The sequence below is a fragment of the Melopsittacus undulatus genome, chromosome 9, assembly GCF_012275295.1.
Source record: "Melopsittacus undulatus isolate bMelUnd1 chromosome 9, bMelUnd1.mat.Z, whole genome shotgun sequence".
Classification (NCBI taxonomy): Eukaryota; Metazoa; Chordata; class Aves; order Psittaciformes; family Psittaculidae; genus Melopsittacus; species Melopsittacus undulatus.
Window position 1 is genome coordinate 30,154,219 of NC_047535.1, and position 17,876 is coordinate 30,172,094.

The 17,876-nt window shown below is 37.1% G+C and overlaps 1 protein-coding gene across 1 annotated transcript in view; it reads right to left on the bottom strand.

Moving 5' to 3' along the window:
- SUCLG2 (succinate-CoA ligase GDP-forming subunit beta) overlaps positions 1-17,876 on the bottom strand; it is a 124,864-nt gene that overhangs the window by 81,328 nt on the left and 25,660 nt on the right. Inside the window, exon 2 of the mRNA XM_034066533.1 lies at positions 17,482-17,623. Within this exon, the coding sequence (XP_033922424.1) occupies positions 17,482-17,623 (142 nt within the window). The remainder of the gene's footprint in view (positions 1-17,481; positions 17,624-17,876) is intronic.

Below are 17,876 nucleotides of genomic sequence, written 5' to 3' on the forward strand. Positions count from 1 at the left end.
GAACCAGAACCATGTTGCGAAATAAAGTAATTTCCCCTAGGAGTGGGCTGTTTGATAGCCCTTACAGTGCAGCTCTAGAGGAAAGCTTCAGCCAGCAGTGCAGAAAAGGTGTTGATAGGGGAGAACAAGTCATCTGAGGCTCTGACCTTGGCCACCCATATTAGTCATGTGTGCTCTGTGCACTAAACTTTTCATAAAGCTCTCCACTATCCTAACCTCACAAAAAAAAAAAAAAACAAGGGAGGAAATAAAATTGAAAGTTAGGTTTGCATTACTTTCAGCAGAGAGCTTTACTATCAAGAAGTGAAGTGATAAAGTACCACAGTGCTACTTCCATGCCATCGCAGATTGCACGGACAGGATTGGCAGATTTCTGTTCATATATCCCAGGAACTATCCTGTTACACAATCAAGTGAACAGACAAAGAAAGAAAAACTTGCAAATGACCAAAGTTAGAAAATCAGGCACATTCCATTACTACACTCATTTTTCTACGTGGCTTCTTATCACTCGCCTAACTCAGCGTACTATTTCTCATCAGAAGTTTAAGATTTAACTCCACACTAAGCAAGCTACAAGTAGTTTGAAGTGGCTCAAAATCCACAAAGATCAAACACACAGCCAGATTTTTACTGCTTATGTACTACTGACATCAGCCTTGCAAAGCTATTACACAAGCACCCAAATTTAAGGTCTAAAAATCAGTGGATTTGCTTTCAAAGCTTTCATGGAACACACCTGACTTGAAGGAGGAGGTCTTGGAGCTTTGAGAAGTCTTGATCAAAAAAATCACAGGCCTTTATGAAATCTTTATAAATCACTGGTACTTTGAATCAATCATTTGGAAGCTTTTTCTAAAGGTTGTGCTTTTCAATTGCTACGGTGCAGAGCACCCTTCCTTGAGAACACCAGACTCCAGAATATGCCAGAGCTGCCAGCTACAGTTGCTGGGTTTGAAACTTCAGACCATCTGTATTTGAAATGAGCATTCTGTAGATAGTTATTTGCATCTCTACCATGCCAAAGTAGAGAGTCACAAATGTAAATGCATTCTGCCTGCATGGGTAAAGACCCAAACATATTGATAAAAAACATACACACAAATATTTGCCTGCAACGACACACCCCAACTGAGACACAGCCTGCTTATTTATTATAGTTTCCACTAAATTAACACTTAATATGGTTACAAAAGCAAAAAAAAATAGTTACAAAATGCAAAAAAGTGGAAATACACCGAAGTAAAATACTTTTGTAACTACTTCCAACTTCTTACATGTATGCAGAAGGTAATGAATATTCTTCATAAAAGGCTCTTCCAAGCCTTTTCAGTCTGAGATGGTTTGCTCTTTGTGTATTTCAAAGAAAATTTTCACACTCCTCCCTTCTGCTTTTCCTGCTGACACTTTAATCTCCCCCTCTTGTAAATATGAGCCTGTAAGAATAAATCATGTTATTTATTAAAGGTAAAAACATGTTTCAATAGACAGCAGAAAAGACAATCTCCATAAAGTTTTCACCCACAGTGACTGAAATTAGTTTTTTATACAAAGATTCAAATACATATCTGGCAAGGCAATGAAGCAAGAAAAAAGTTCTCCAGCTGTACATGGGAGTATTTTTTGGCCAGTACTAGCAAAGTAAAATCAATAACAATGCTTTAAAATGTAAGTATTCTGCAACAAGGAACCTGACACATCAGAGAACTGTTGCCTATATTAGCACCAAAGAACTCCATGAAATTAATATAAAGTAGTATATTTTCACTTTTATATTCAGGTCACTTTTACTCCTAACATCATTGATTCAGAGGGGAAAAAAATACCCTTGATTCTTCTGTAAATATATTCAGCTTGGAAAAGTGCCTGTATGAAGCACACCAGGGAACAGGAGTGCAAGCAGCCCACATCACCTTGCCCTTTGTTTAGATTGTCAGTTTTTCCTTTTGATCTTTCTTTGCAGTTGAAGAACCAAAAATTGATTTTCCCAGTTGAACCGAAGCAGAAAAAGGACAATGTTTTATTTAAGATCCTTCACTCATGCACATATGCCTATTTTTCTTTCTTTACATACAAAAGAGAATGTCTTTTTGCTCTTGTGAGAAAGTATTTTTAAATGGGGAACGCTCTCAGTGTATTGACTGTGGTTTCATAACAAGAGAAGGGGGAGATGTGTTTAAAAATCCCAAATCTTGCCCCCCTGCAGAGAAGCAGACACACCTCACAAACCACCTAGACTTACAGAAACTGAGCTTCAGGGAAGCAGCAGTCATACCTGCTAGGCGTTTGCATAAACCTTTGCTACTATTGATGTTACACTCAAAATCTTGTTTATGGGCAAAGAGAAAGCACGGATTATATATTTAAATACATATAAAGCCAAGAATAGTATCTGAAGTATAACACTAATCTTAAACTAATTAAAACAATATTCCAGGTTTGTTACAGAGAAAGAAAGAATACCTATATGTGAAACTTTCAACAATAAGGTGATTCAAATGGTCATACAACTATTTCCTCATTTCCACCGCTGCTCCTTCTACACTCATCCTTCCAGTGCTCTTCTGGATCCTAAGACTGACAGTTTCATTCTGGTCTAGGGGCTGTTACAGGCAAGTCATCACTACCCGGAGTCCTATGACGGGAAGAATATGATGTTACTTCTGATGATTTCTTCTTCCTCACTCTAGGATCGGGATTTAAAATTTGCTCATTTCTTAATTGCCCATGGTTATCTAAATTTACTATATACAGTGCTTTTTACAGATATTAGATACCAGTTTCTCATTCCCCTTGCTAAGACCAGAACAGTTTTGTCCTGCTTGTGGTCTGCATTTCTTTAACTATCAGCGAGTTATTCATGACTTTGGGATCTCCAGCATCGAGCCTGTGCTTTGATGCTCATCAACCCATAACTGTACTGTCCTACACCACACTGTATGACCTCACTTCTCTAAGCCTATTATACCAGGTCTGTATTCCTCTATACCACATCATTATATTACTTGTAAATCCACAGTGACATCAAAGTAAAACAAATTAGCCACAGATACCTGGTCAGTTAGAAAACATGCTGTTACAGCTAAACCAACTAAATCAAAGCTTGCTATTACAGCTAAAACAAGTAAAGCAAAGCAGATTAAGAAAAGTCTGAGAAGACCCAATCCTGAGGCTCTGCAAACCATACAAAGCTTGTGACCTGTTGCTAGCAATAGCACCATACTACAGGGCTACAGTTACAGTGAGAAACACTAGACAACATAAAAGCTCCTGATTTTACTCAGTGTTACATGGTACTAATTAAATATAAGTGAAACCACAGAACAACCATGCAAATCTCAGATGCTATATTTGTCCAAGTCTAAAGACACAGTACCTTCAAGAACAATCTTGAGTCACCAGAGAAAGCCATGACTTCCAAAACAAAATTAATCATATTCCATTTCATGTTTTCACATAATTCTCCAACATAAACCTTGTAACTTGAAAGTTTTGAAGTTTCCCATGCTTACCACATAGTGAGCCCCTCAGACATCTTTCATTAGGTCATAATGCTATCCGTCATCTTATTTGAATAAAAGTTAATCATCAACTAAGAACTATTGTGTGTTCTAATAGATTAATCATTATTATTATTAAACACACATTTTAACCCCCTGTGTGACCAAAATTATTGAATTTAATATATTTTTTCTATTACAATCACAACCTACATTTCAGAATAAATCACTGATACTGGCAGAAACAAAGAAGTTCCCCAACAGCTCCAGACATTATTGGTACTCATGGAATGAAAATGTTCTGTGTTGCTTGCATAAATTCTTATTAAATTGTTTAAGAAAGCAGAGCTTACAAACTGCTGTGCTGCTCTTGAACCTCAGAGGAATGCTGAGGACACACAGCCTCACAAATGTTCACTTACAAACACAAGAACCTCCTGCCTACTGCAGGCTTTCCAGTGCTTTCCTTGGCTGCTTCAGTCTTTCTAATCTCTCTTTTTCTGTGAACCTGGAAAGGCTTTAACAGCTTTGCCCAAACATGTCATTTGAATCAGCTCAGCACTGATTTGTCACACAGGATTTTGTTCAGAACAGTTTGCTGGATAGCATACCGAATTCTGTATAATTACAACCAAACAGTCTGTAGTGAGGCCAAGCACCGATGAGTTTAAGTAACACAAACTGTTATTCTCCTTAAGATACATGATTACCTTTTTAGAACTTGCAAAGAGAAGTGAAGATATGAAAGACAACCTAATTCTAATAGCCAATAAGGCACTTCTTATTTGTTTAAAATATAGAGAGCACTAAATACACTTACATATACTAGCCACGTGAATCATAGAATGCTACAGACACTAGGCACAAGTCATTAGTATTAGTGTGCTGCACTGGTTATTTAGAAGCCTACATGCATTCCTCACACAATAGCTTGTCCCATGTAGACCTCTCCTACTCCTTTGAGAGAATACAAACACCTGTTCACCAGTTCTAACAGCTCTGCATTTCTGTCTTAATGTCCAATAAGTACCCCACCCACAAAGATATAATGATATACATTACAGCTAGACTTCATGTTTTTCAGGTTTTGTAACATTAAATTAGCTTAGAAAAAATGAATGTAAAAGCAATAGAGAGGCGTTAGCTTCTGGTTTGGCACTCAGCACTTACAGGAAAAGATGCATCTTAGTATGATGTTGAAATCAGCAAACCTATTTCATTTTGGCTTACTGCAAGATGAGCTCTGTGGGGACTTCATAGATAGGTACTATGCTCAGAATTTGGATTCTAGATATTTTATTGCATTGTCTAAATATCACCATGCCTGAGCAGTCTTATCAAACTGTGGAACTTGGAGCTTTCTCAGTTACAGATAAACAGAATTTCTGGATAAAACTGGAATGAGCAGTAACTGCGTGAAGAAGAATGTGCAGCTGATTTCTGTGCTTTGAACCTATAAAGGGACTGACATAACAGGTGAGCAAGTACATAGAACCACAGATTGGTCTGGGTTGGGAAGGACCTTAAGACCATCCAGTTCCAATGCCCCTACCATGGGCAGGGACACCTCACACTGGATCATGTTGCCCAAGGCTCTGTTCAGCCTGGCCTTGAACACTGCCAGATATGGAGCATTTACCACTTCTTTGGGCACCCTGTTCCACCCTCACAGTAAAGAACTTTTTCCTTATACCTAACCTGAACTTCCTCTGTATCAGTTTAAACCCATCACCCCTTGTCCTATTGCTACAGTCCCTGATGAAAAGTCCCTCTTCAATACCTCAAATGTTCTCATTCTTTATGCACAGTGCTACCATTCAGCAAATTCTCAGCTTCAGATGAGCAGGACTGCGAATCAGATCTGTGTTTAATTTTCCAGCAGCAGACAACCGTATCTGTACACTGGCTTCTTAACCATGGCTCAGCTGAGAGGTGGTAGGTTCAGCTAATCTGCTATTTAAATGACAAATATGTCACCCAAGCACCATCCTGAAGGCCCCTTGTATGAATCCTCAAAAACAGATGCTCTGTCATCCTGATAACTGTTAAGAACTGGTTAATATTTCATTAAGTTAAGGTCACCAAGTTATTTTACCACATCAGAAAACCCACTTCTCAGTTCCTGCACAGGGCCACTTAATACTGTCCCCCTGGTTTAAAAACTAGAAAAGGGACCTGTTGGAAAGAATACTATAGTACATTACTACTTTATACTGCAGAAAATACTACCAGATTTTAGTGAAGTGTCACTAGTGAAAAAGGCTATTTTAAAAGGCAAATTTTTTTGTTCATGCATCTGCCACCTCTTCCATTCCAACCTTCTCATTCTAAGGTTAATTCAGAACTTGCATTTGAGGCAGCATAAATTCCATCTGTGTAAATAAGGGTCATGGTTAACTCTCAGAAAGTCTCTTGTGGTGTAATTTACCTAATAAGATGCATAAGAAGGGTGATCTAAATAGCTAAAACAATTCATAGAGAGACAAGAGAACATTATAATTAACATTGCCCTACCTGTTGTTAACAGCACTAATCACATTCCTTTCTGCGCAACTGACAAGTATCACATCACACAGATATCTTCAGTGATACGCAGCTCCTGTTAAATTACCTCTGAACATTAGCTGTTAACAATCTCTCTCTAGTATTAAACTTGACTGGTTTATTTTGTTTCTTCATCAGTCTAGAGGTTATGAAGGAATGCTTAGTACACTCTAAGGAAGGTCACACACAACACTATTTACAGGATACAAAACATCAAAAACTCGATGTAAAATACAAGCCATAAATCAGAACCTATAGCATGAAAACTGAAACCAGACACAAAGCCCAGTATACTCAAAAGACATAGCAGTCTCATCTTGGAAACCCATAACATAAAATATGAAAATACATAACACTTATTAATCTCAAAGTTGGAAAATAACTTTTCAGTACAAAAGCATCTTTAAGCATCTAACTTAGCTACTTATGGATCAAAGAAACAATCAAGTAAATACTATCTGCATATGTACTTCAAGTACAAAAGTCATTCAAAAGATAAAAATAAGTTATTTATAGTATAAGTTAATCACCATATTTAAATGACAGACTACTTTATGGCATGAGACGTAAGCCTGTATTTACAAAGAAAAACATTTTATAAGCACAGTTTTTTCTGAGATACCTAAATTTGCAGTAATCAGTCTCAGGTCTCTTTTGTTCCACTTTTATTCCAACATATCCAAAACAAAGGCTGTATTATACTGAATGTAAGACATGGAAAGGCCAATAAGAAAATCAACCACACTGAATATTTAATGAGCTAAAACAACAACCTGTGTAAAAGGGGGTGTTGGATATACACAGTATCAGGAACATGATGACAGTCTTCAGTGAAGCACAATACTCACATATACTAAGATCAGGAAAGTTGCTACTAAAATACACAGATGAATAACAGGAGGAACAGACGGATAAAACTTGGCAGGGAGTAGATGGAAGCACAATGCAGTAACGGTGAATCTTCCCAATGACTTTATATCGATAACTATTTATACAATACACTTTACATGGCTGCCTTTCTTTCCTCTTTCTGCAAATAACCTGGGGCTGTTCTTCAGCATTCAGAATAATAAATATATTTTACAGCCTGAAGTTTGGCCTTATTTATCTTACTCAGGTGAGCAGTCCAACTAAGCCCAGGGGAGGTACAAGAAAAATGTTCCCCTTCATAACGATGCAAGAAACAGTTGATGATTTTAACTGTAGAACAGGGTATACACCACATAGAGGTAAAACTGTCAACTTCAGGTTTTTCTTAATTAAATAAAAATCACTTAAAATATGAGCATAGTTAACTTCTGGAACTAACCTGAACATGATTCTCACCAAATGTTTTTCTTGATGGCATTCCCAAGGGTTAGAGCCTCATCTAAAATATACTGTGATGCAGGAAGTCAGGTAATATCTCCCAATTGAATCCAGCAGGGTTAAAAAGACACATTTCATATTCATAAATGTGTTGAAATATTTTACTTTTCTTAAACTGCAAATATTTGAAAAAATGCAGATAAACATATTTTAAATTCACAGCACTTTCTCAAATATGAAATAGCAGATTAACAAAATGTCAGAACATCCTCTGCTTCAAAAACTGCTCTTACTTTAGGTAGAGATTATCTACCAAAAAGAATATAACAATCACAGCCTTTTATGATCATACTTCACAACTGCTGATGTATTCAGAGTATCAGCTTGTCAACTGCTCCCATCTTCAAAGATAAAACAAGCTTTTGCAAGTCATACTACCCTTTGCTAAATGCTACTTAAGATTACTTCATGACTGGAGGAGGCTGAGAAAGAAAAATGGGAAGAGACTCACAGTACGGAGGCTGTACACTGTGTCTTCTCTGAAATTTATATAGAAAAGTGTGTGTGTATATATATATGTATATATGTACATATTTACACATACAAAAGGCCAGATGCAAGATATTTCCAGCTTGGTTCAAAACCATGTGCTTCTATAGCAAACATACAAGCTAATATCCTTACACATCAATCACAGCTCAACCTAAACCACCACCTACTCTATAAAGACAAAAGGTGTAACAAAGTTAACAGAAACAATTGAGAGATTAAAAAAAATGCAACTTCCCCAATCAAATTATATAGGGAAAGTGGTTGTAAAGAAAGGACCTTCCTGCTGTACCCTTCATCGCCTAGGGAACACTACCGGAGATAGGGAAATTACAACAGTATCAAACTTGGGCAATATCAGAGCAGTTGCTTTAAACACTCAACAGAAGAAATGGTAAATGATGGGGCAAAACTTCAGAGTTCAGCTAAAGAATAGCATCTGAATAAGACCTGTTTTTTCTGCACAAGTTTAACTATTAATTTGAAGGAACTTATCACTACTCAAAACTCTTATGTTTGTAAAATTTTCCACTTTTATTCTCTCCAAATCTAGTCCAGTTCCTCCTGTTCTTTACTGTGCCAATTATCTGAGGCCTGACTACAAAATGAAACACCTCTCCACACATCAAGGAGTAATGAGGGGCTAACCAAAGCTAATGTCGTATTTGTCCCCTTTGCAGATGAAACTGCAGTCTCAAATAACATCAGTTTCAGGGACAAAAATGGAGGAGGGAAGAGGTTATCTATTTCTTTGAAGACCTTACTACCAAACTACTGACCATAGGAAAGAATTTTGCTAGTAAAGACCTAACAGATACTACAAAAGGGGCTAACTATAAACTATCCTCTCCTCTAGACTCTTCTCATTCTACTCTTAGATTTTACACTAGCTCAATATGACTTTGCTACTAGTGCTTCCATTAAAAAACTTAATTTAAAAAACCTGACAACCCACATTTTACAGATATAAGCATCCATTACATAACTGACACCCTTTTACAAGGGATTATGCGCTGAGACTGATCATACAGAAGATCACATCAAAAGCATGCTAAGCTACAGTAACTATCAACACACAGTTTTCTTTTAAATAAACACATACATCAGGCTTCAGAAGGAATTAGAGAAGAATTCTCAAGTGAGAGTGACACATGGCTTGTGGACAATAATCGGTATGGTATAACTTCTCCCACATGCTTTGTTAAATAGAAATGCCAACTAATTGACTGTTCAAATAACCTGGTATTTCTTTCAACAGTCATGTAGTTTGTAGCAAACAAAAAATTTGAATTCAGTTCTGCCCTGAACCACATGCAGTCAGGGATGGCAGAATCCTAAAAAAGCCAAGCACAACTCATTTATCTTCCATCAGGTACAGACATTCCCAGAAGGGGACACTCTGTGGCATTCAGATAAAACCAGCAGCTATAAATACAGGTGATTTGGAAAAAAAAAAAGACTACTCAGTGTCACAGATGGATTTTATAAGAGTTTTGCAAATTAATACCAAAGTTATCACTTACATTTCAATGCAAGCCAGAGTAACAAACAAGGGAAAACAAAACCAAGAAATTCAGCTTCTGTAATTGGCCCCCAAGTATCTAGAAGCAGATGGGCATTGAGAGAGTGTAGAAGGTGTGATTTCTCTCCTTTACACAGCTGCTAGTATTGCAGAAAAACAATGCTGTTTGGAGTTTCATACCTTAGACATAAAGACTGTCTAATGGTTCTGATTTTATGCATAAAAACCATGAAAATTTCATGCAGCTGCTTCTCTATTACGCATCTGGTTATTGTTTTGCAGCTGCACAACTACCTTGAAGAACTATAAAATATGGCGTGACAAGTCTGGAATAAATACCAGCAGTCAACTTTACCGTCCTTGTGCAATCTTGTATCTTTTACCTGTAAAACTTCCTGAATCAAGAGCTATGACTTCTGTCACCTCTTTCTTTTATAAACAAAAATCCACTAATATATTTAACACAACTGGAATTTGTAAAATGACCACTTTCTATGCCATGCATTAAATATAAAATTCAGTACCCCATTCCTACAGTATTTTTTCTTGCTTTGTGTTGTTACTTCCAAGTAGCTGTTTCGGTAATTTGATCAGAAATCCGACACACAGAACAATAAGTCAGCGCAGCATTAGTGTCAAACATCTGAAATGAGATTTTGATTTGTTAGCCTCCTATCCATTACTCAGATTACTATAAATCTATTGAATATGAAGACGTTTGGTGACAAAGAATGGTCATAAAATACCCAACTATTTTAAGCAGTCTCAAGCCTGCATTTACTAACTCACACTCAGCACGTAATTTTCTAACAAAGGGAACAGATAAGAAAAACAAACCAGATTTGTTTTTTTCATTACAATCCATTTGAAATTATCCATTTCCCTAATTCCTCATGAGACAGAGTGCCCTTCAAAGAACTTCCATACCTAAAATACTTACAAAGCAATGACGTGTAATTTAAATTGCAATGGAAAGGTTCAACGTGAAACAACACAAAACACCCAGTGGTGAGCTTTGACAAAATCTTTCATTAATTTTGTTTCAAAAGGAATAAAACTCAAAATCACACTTAGGGAAGCTGGAAGTTTTACCACCTTTTTTTCTGGCATGCAGGATGCAACCCATGTGGCCATTACCAACAAAGATGTGTGGTGTTAGACAACTGCCTGTTTTCCACACAGGTGCCAAGGGCTTATGTGGAATAATATTACTAATCTGAAGAGAAGGAATGGGGCAGGTAGTAAAGTTAATTGAGAGACCCCTTGCAGGGTTTACCAAGGATAATGCACTGCTTTATCTGCTGCACTTAAAATTCTGCCACTTCTCAGCAGCCTCTGTGAAATAAAATTTCTTAGCACAAAACACAAAGGAAGGAGGGCAGCAAAGAGGAAGGAGAATAAATAGGAATTACAAGATACAAAACCAACCAAAAAAAAACATGTACACAGAGAGGTGAAAGCAGTAGTATTTTAGGGCTCATGTCCAGGGAGAAAGGCCCTGCTACACAGCAGTACGAACAGCCACTGTGTATGAAATCCTCACATAGAAACCCTAATTCCACCTTAATAGTGCCTTTGTGTGGTTTAGCTTCCAGGACAGATTAACTTAAAGCACCTAAAAGCAACGCGAGAGCAAGCAAAGAATGCCCATAAAAAGAGCTACTACTGAACAGTTACAGTACTCCAGCTTTGCACTATAGCTGTATCACAGCAAATTCAATGCAGCTTTCCAACAAAAACCCTAGGAAAGCAGGTTGCAACTTTCCTCACTCCTCTGGTTTTCCACGACTGATTTTTTTCACCCACTAAATGGGGTAAATAAATTGGCTCATTGGCATATTGATTACTAAGCCTCCCACCAAAAATTACTTTAAATAACTATAACCAACAAGGCGCTGCCTTTGGAACTTTTATACTGGTTTATTATTTTCATCACTTTCAGACACGAATGAGATTTTGTAAATTGTTGACATAATACCAGAATTCAGAAGTTTTTCCAAAAATCAAACCATTTTAGAGCAGAAAAAATATAAAAAAAATAGTATTTGAACTGGCAGTGATTGTTATTTGGTTTTTGATCATACATGGAAACATTCATTGCTATAACCACTGTGTCAAGTGAATGGTGGTCTAAGTAAACTTCAGCAAGCAGGAAAAGGTATGCACACAAACACACAGTGACTTCTAGCAGTACACAACTGCCACAGGTTTGCTGTAAGTACGGTAAGATCCAACTGACTGTTTAGCACAAAAAAAAGGGAGAGGTTGTTCTCAATCAGAACTCACAAAAGAGCCTTCGGAAGAAACAAGAGAAAATGGATGCAACCAGTCAAGGGCTCTGAGAAACAACAGGAAACTGAGCAAGAGACAGAGAGTGATTAAAACCACAGACAATGGCAAATTTTGTGGAGCTTTGAAATGGATGCGTTCAAGAGATGCCTATAAAGACTGGGAACAACAGAGTATTAACAGGTATTGCTTCTTATTGAGAAGTCATTGGGAAATGCAGATTTGCTTTGGTCTTAGATTTCATCACTCAAACAAGGCAAATCCATTAACTGAAAACCCGCCAAACAGAATACAGAAACACTCATGCTCGATAATGCTGAACATAGTCCAAAGGCAGCTTATCCACCACTACTTTTCTATTAATTTTAAAAGGTTGTTTTCTAAATACTTACCCATTTGAGAATAGAACCATATTAGTCAATAACTTATAGCATTATTTTGTCTGAAAGAATAGTTTCATAAAGCCATAATTTAAGTGTAAGGAACTTTAATAAAAGCTGTCACAGAAAATAAGAGGACTTATGGGAGAGCTGATCCTTAACAGCGAGCATGTTCTTTGCGTACAGCTCCATGGAATGCTATTTCAGCAACATGATTTTTCAACATATGCAGAGAAACATAATCCAAGGGGATCTAAAAAAAATAACTAGTTACAACCACTAAGTATATAGAGGGGGTTGAGAAATAACTCATTATATGCAGGTAAAAAATTATTACTACACAGTGAACTACACAATGGAAAGAAATATGAAAAAACACAGAAATGCAGGAGGCAATTCCTCTGATACCTATCCTGATGGAAGAGAAGAAAACGAATTCAATCATATAAGCAAAGCACATTGCAGTAAAGAGATCAGCTAAGTAGCCAACAATCTCAAAAACTGAGGAGTAAATTGAGTTACTTAAATACAACCTTATAAGAGAGCTAGTCTGTACAGGATACTAATAGAAAGGCTCTTCCTACTGTAACAAAAAAGAACCTAAATTCACATCTCTAATATCCCCAGAAATGTCATGTTCCATGTTCTTTTTCATTTTCCTAACATAAAAGCTTACATTAAATGCAGACATTACCACCAACTATTTCTTCATAATCTACACAGAAAGAACATTACCAAGCTAAAGATCAATTTCTGATCCTTTCTAAATACAAACTGCTTTCAAGTGATTTTCCCAACTTGTGTTGGAGAGATGAACCTTCAGATAAGGGATCTAAATATGCAGCCTTCCATCTAAATTAAACACAGCTAAGGTAAAAACCCAGCAGGCTGAGGTAGGAAGGAGACTGGTGATCACATGGCTGAGAACTCTTTCAATAGTCTGAAAAGTAGTGAATAGGTGACAGGTAAATGACCTCATGGAAAGAGGCTTTAATAAAACTCTTCTGCTCTTTATAAAATACATGTTTACCTCTCCAGCCTGATATAAGAAGCATGCCTTCAGTCCAAAGCCGAATTTTATGAGCTCCCTCATGCATAAGGCAATGGAAATAGGACATGCAGAAACCATATTTTGTCAGACCTTCTTTTTCTTTTTTAAACAAGATTGAATAAAAGCCTTGCACTCAATTCAACTGCATTTCTCTGTGATAGAGTGTGAACACTGCACCTCACTGATTCCTAAACGTAATGAAACACTCTAAGTGGCAACAGGCAGCACTCTATTGCTTTTGTTAAAAATCACAAAAAGAAACGCACGCCAAGTTTCCAGCATTGATTTAGGATTGTCAGCATTCTCAACCACCTCTGTAAGTTCTCTACTGATTCAAAGAGCCAATTGACAGCACATAGTAACACCCTCCAGCATAATTATAATCCCTTTCAGCTTTGCCCACCTACTAGTTTAAAATGATGGTTCACTTAATAATTTCTCCATCAGGCAGAACTTAAAGAACAGTGCATGGGCTGAAGAAGACTTAAGGGCCTTTGGTGAAGAAGGCTAGAGAAAATGATGGACCCTGAAATACTGCATAATGCATCTGCCCAATACACACCCTAATAGTGTGTGTGTATGCATACATAGGGAATTTTCCCTTGTATCAGTAGTACAGTATGAGGAAAAGAAATAGCATGAAAGGACTCCCTTTTTACTAGAAGTCCCATGGAAAAGATGAGGGGTGACAGGGAGAAGAGTTACTCCTAGGGAAATTCCAACTGGACACAAAAGAAACTTTTTCCCAATGAGAAAAATAAGCCATTGGAATAATCTCCCCAGGGAAGTTGTGGGCTCCCCAATCAATATTGGACACTTTCAAGATCTGGCTGGGCGGTGTGCTGGGACATCTAGTCTAAGCCATGCTCTGCCTAGAAAGGTTGGGCCAGATGATCATTAAGGTCCCTCCCAACCTGGTATTCTATGATTCTATGAAATGCCTTCTCCGGCTAAACAAGCCTTTAATGTACCACTGCATTACATGAGAACCAGATCAGAAAACTTGTGAGTTACTGCAACAGCCAAATGATCTTCCATCTCAGAGAAAAACTAAGCTTTCTAATATTTCTCTTTGTTCTATTAAATACCTGCACCAGAACTGTAAGAACTTGTCTACAGGTTGTGTTTCATCAGACAGTAGACTACGCAAAGGCACAGTGTTGTAGCAAAACAGTACAATGTCTTTTTCTTTCCTCTCTTGAAAACACCAGGAATTTTAACATGAAACAAAACCATCTGTGACTGTATTTCTTGGTATTCTGTAAATATCCCCTGCTCTGCAAGAGTTACACCTGAAAACTGCTTAGCACGTAGAGGGCAATGAATTCCTTGGGGCCTAATTCTGTATTCCTTATTGTGTACAACTTTGTTTGAAGTCAATATTAGTGATGTCATTTTAATTTTCTTCACATCTGCCAGTCTTATCTTTGAAGGGGAAAAAAAAAATCAATCCTTTAATTCCATTAAAAATTCCTTGTAGACTGCCTTTGGGCTGTTGGTAGGTTTTCAAACTCTGAGAACATTAACATTTCGTGTATTCGGTGTACATATTAATAAAAACAGAGAGCACAAGAGAGGAAATGAGCAAACTATAACTAAAGTGCTGATACTGAATAAAGGCAAACCCCTTCAAGAACATTAACACCTTCCTGACAAGTGAAGATAGCAGCAAGAATTATCTAATCCCATCAAAAAGATTGCATTGCATCAAGAGGAAATCCAACAACAGCAAAATTGGTGACCACAGGCAGGGCAACAGCACAGACACCTCTGTCAAACACATAGCATTTGGTGAAATTAATTTGTGAATACCAGACTTCCATGTCAGGAATTTCCATCCCTTTATCTGTACCCCTTAATCACACACACAGAGCCATGTGAGTGATGTAATGCTCTAAGATTCTCAAGGAAAATTATTGTTTCAGCTGTATTCATGACAACAGGTCTATAGAAAGAACCTCCTCTCACAAGAAAAACACTGAACCCCTGACTTTCAAGTTTTGATAACTTTATTTTTATCTTAAAAATATGTTGGCAAGCATCCTTTCTTCTTTGCAGGAAGGAAAGTTAAGGACAGCTGCAATGTGGCGTACAGCATCTAAACCACCAGATTTTTGAGCAGTACTTGGCAGGGGTGATTGGCCTCTCCTTTCACCATCTTTCATTGCAGAACGCCTGTCTGTCAAGAAATCCCACAGACACCTCCATTAGGTTTTTCATCTGAAAAGTATTTTGTGCCTCCTCTAGGCTGAAGTTTTTTGTTTTGCCCATAACTTTTTACTTTGTGTGGCTGCATATTCAGAAGATGGCAGCCCATATCAAATTGTGCAGATAAACCCGAGCGACAAAGATATGACTGGTCTGAAGGATCATAAAGATGATAAATGTGATGAAATATTGGAACAACAATGACCACAGTAGCAAAACTGTGATGCTTCCTGATGCTTAGTTTTCAAAGTGCATGTTAGAAGCAGAATAACAGCATGCTATCAGAAGGATTATAAAGATGCTGTTAATTATTTAGTGGAGCAAAGGAGTGTCAACTATTTCAACAAGAAATAGATTCCACGCTATAACCCACCATTCTTTAACACCCAGTCATGAAGTACAGTTGAATGCAGTTACATAAAATGAAGAAAGTTACCACTGACTTACAAGTTTTGAAGTGTTAACAAGCCAACTCAGTTAAAATAAACACAATTTGCCTTATAGAGTTTTATTAGCAAATAATTTTTAGATTTTACTTTTTATTATCTAAATTTCAACCCCCTTTTTTTTTAATAGATCAGTATGCCTGTAATTTGCAAAGCAAACAAGCTACAAAGATTCAAACCTCACATCATAAAACAGAAGAGGTTCACTGCCTTTAATGGAGTAATTAATTTCTCCAAATAGGTAAAGAGATTGAGACCAGTAACCGTTACTGGACAGACCTATCCATTTATGGGTTTAGTCATGAAGAGGAGAGTTTAAGTGTTGTAAGATCTGCAAAAAACCTGCCCCAGCTTCAGAGGGCACTTCTTGATTTTCTCACACATCCCAACATGAGGAAACCCTCCAATTTTAAGAGCTTTACTTTGTGGCAACATTTTGCACTGCCAAATAACGGTAACAGTTACATTGAATGTTTTTGTTTCAAATATATTCGTTGTCATAAGAAGGCTTTGATTGCTGAAAAATGTATCACCTTAAGTTATAGATATTTAGCAAGCCATTATGCTAATGTTATTCAGCTACTTAAGGTCTGATGAGACTCTGATATAAGTTGCCCTAATTTACCTTCCAGTGTGCAAAAGAGAAATGCATTTAACTAAGTGGCTTGTGCATTACATAAAGCATAAAACATAAAACAGAAAAGCTTCCTGTTCCTACACAATTAGACTACAATAGTGTCTGGCCTATGGCACTTTGATGTGCGATATATTAACAAAAGCTAAACAAAAAGACGAAAACTATGCAAAATGTTGTTTCTACTGATGCAGAAAACTTCTCCCAGAGTCAGAACTGGATGACAAATACACTTCCATGAATTTCCTTCTGACAGAGAAGGTATTACATAAATTCATTTCTGACCCACACTTCCATTTTATGTTCACTACACAAAAGTGAGGCTGCTTTCAGAGAACTAAAATGAAGTTCCAGAAGCATGGCCTTCTCTCCAGGCCACTGTCAAGTCCTTTGATGATGGTACATGACGCAACTTACCTTTTTTTTTCTTCTCCATATGGACAAACATACATACAAATATGCACGCATATAATTCTCTTTCTCAGTATATATAAACATATATGAGAATTAAATCTTGTTTCTTCATAGAAGCATATGACAGTTGAGGTTATAAGGACCTCTGGAGATCAGCTGGTCCAACCCACCAGGTCAAAACAGGGTGAGCTACAGGAAGCTGAATCCAATCGGGTTCTGAATATCTTAAAATTGAGAGTCCACAACCTTTTTCTCCCTCTGCTTTTTAAGAGAAAATTTTTGTTTGAAAACCAAGTTCATTTAGTTCAGTTTCTAAAATTATATCAAATATACCACAACAAATAATTTCCCTCAGCAACCACTCATGATGTATTCTGAATTATTCAGTAGTATAGAAATAAGGAGAAGTGAAGAATTCATGTTATGTGCTGCTTCAAAACATTTCAAAGTTTAAATATTGCTGTTGTAAACTACTGCTCACATATGAAATTAAGCATATATTTCTTGTCTGGACAACATATCAAAGCTTTTCAATACACATCAATTTGTAGATGGTGTATAACTTATTAGAAAGCAATTTGGTTTTCCAGATTGCTATCTGGTGAAGCAAATTTCTCCCATTATCGGTCAACTTACTTAGTCTCTGAGCAGCCTCCAGGGCATCATTTGCAGAATCAGCTACAAAGAATCTCTGAACTGTAACCCCATGGTCTGCCATTATTTTTTTGCTTTGGTACTCCTGCAGATTCAGCCATCGTCTAGGGGTTAACTGAACAGCCTAGAAAAACGAGAGGGGAAAATAACATAATGCTCATTAAGAACAGTTCATGAGACAGCCAAGTGAGCTCTTCTTTCTTACGGTTATCTCAAACCAGCAGTGAAACAACAGTTTCAGGGAAAAGTAAAATACATATTGATTAACCTAACTGCCTTTTCTTAACATTTGGGCATCTAAAGGACTCTGAAAGCTAAAGGTCTGTGGGTTGTTTTTAAAGCTGCCCAAGACTCACTGGGTGTTCTTGGCTAGACAA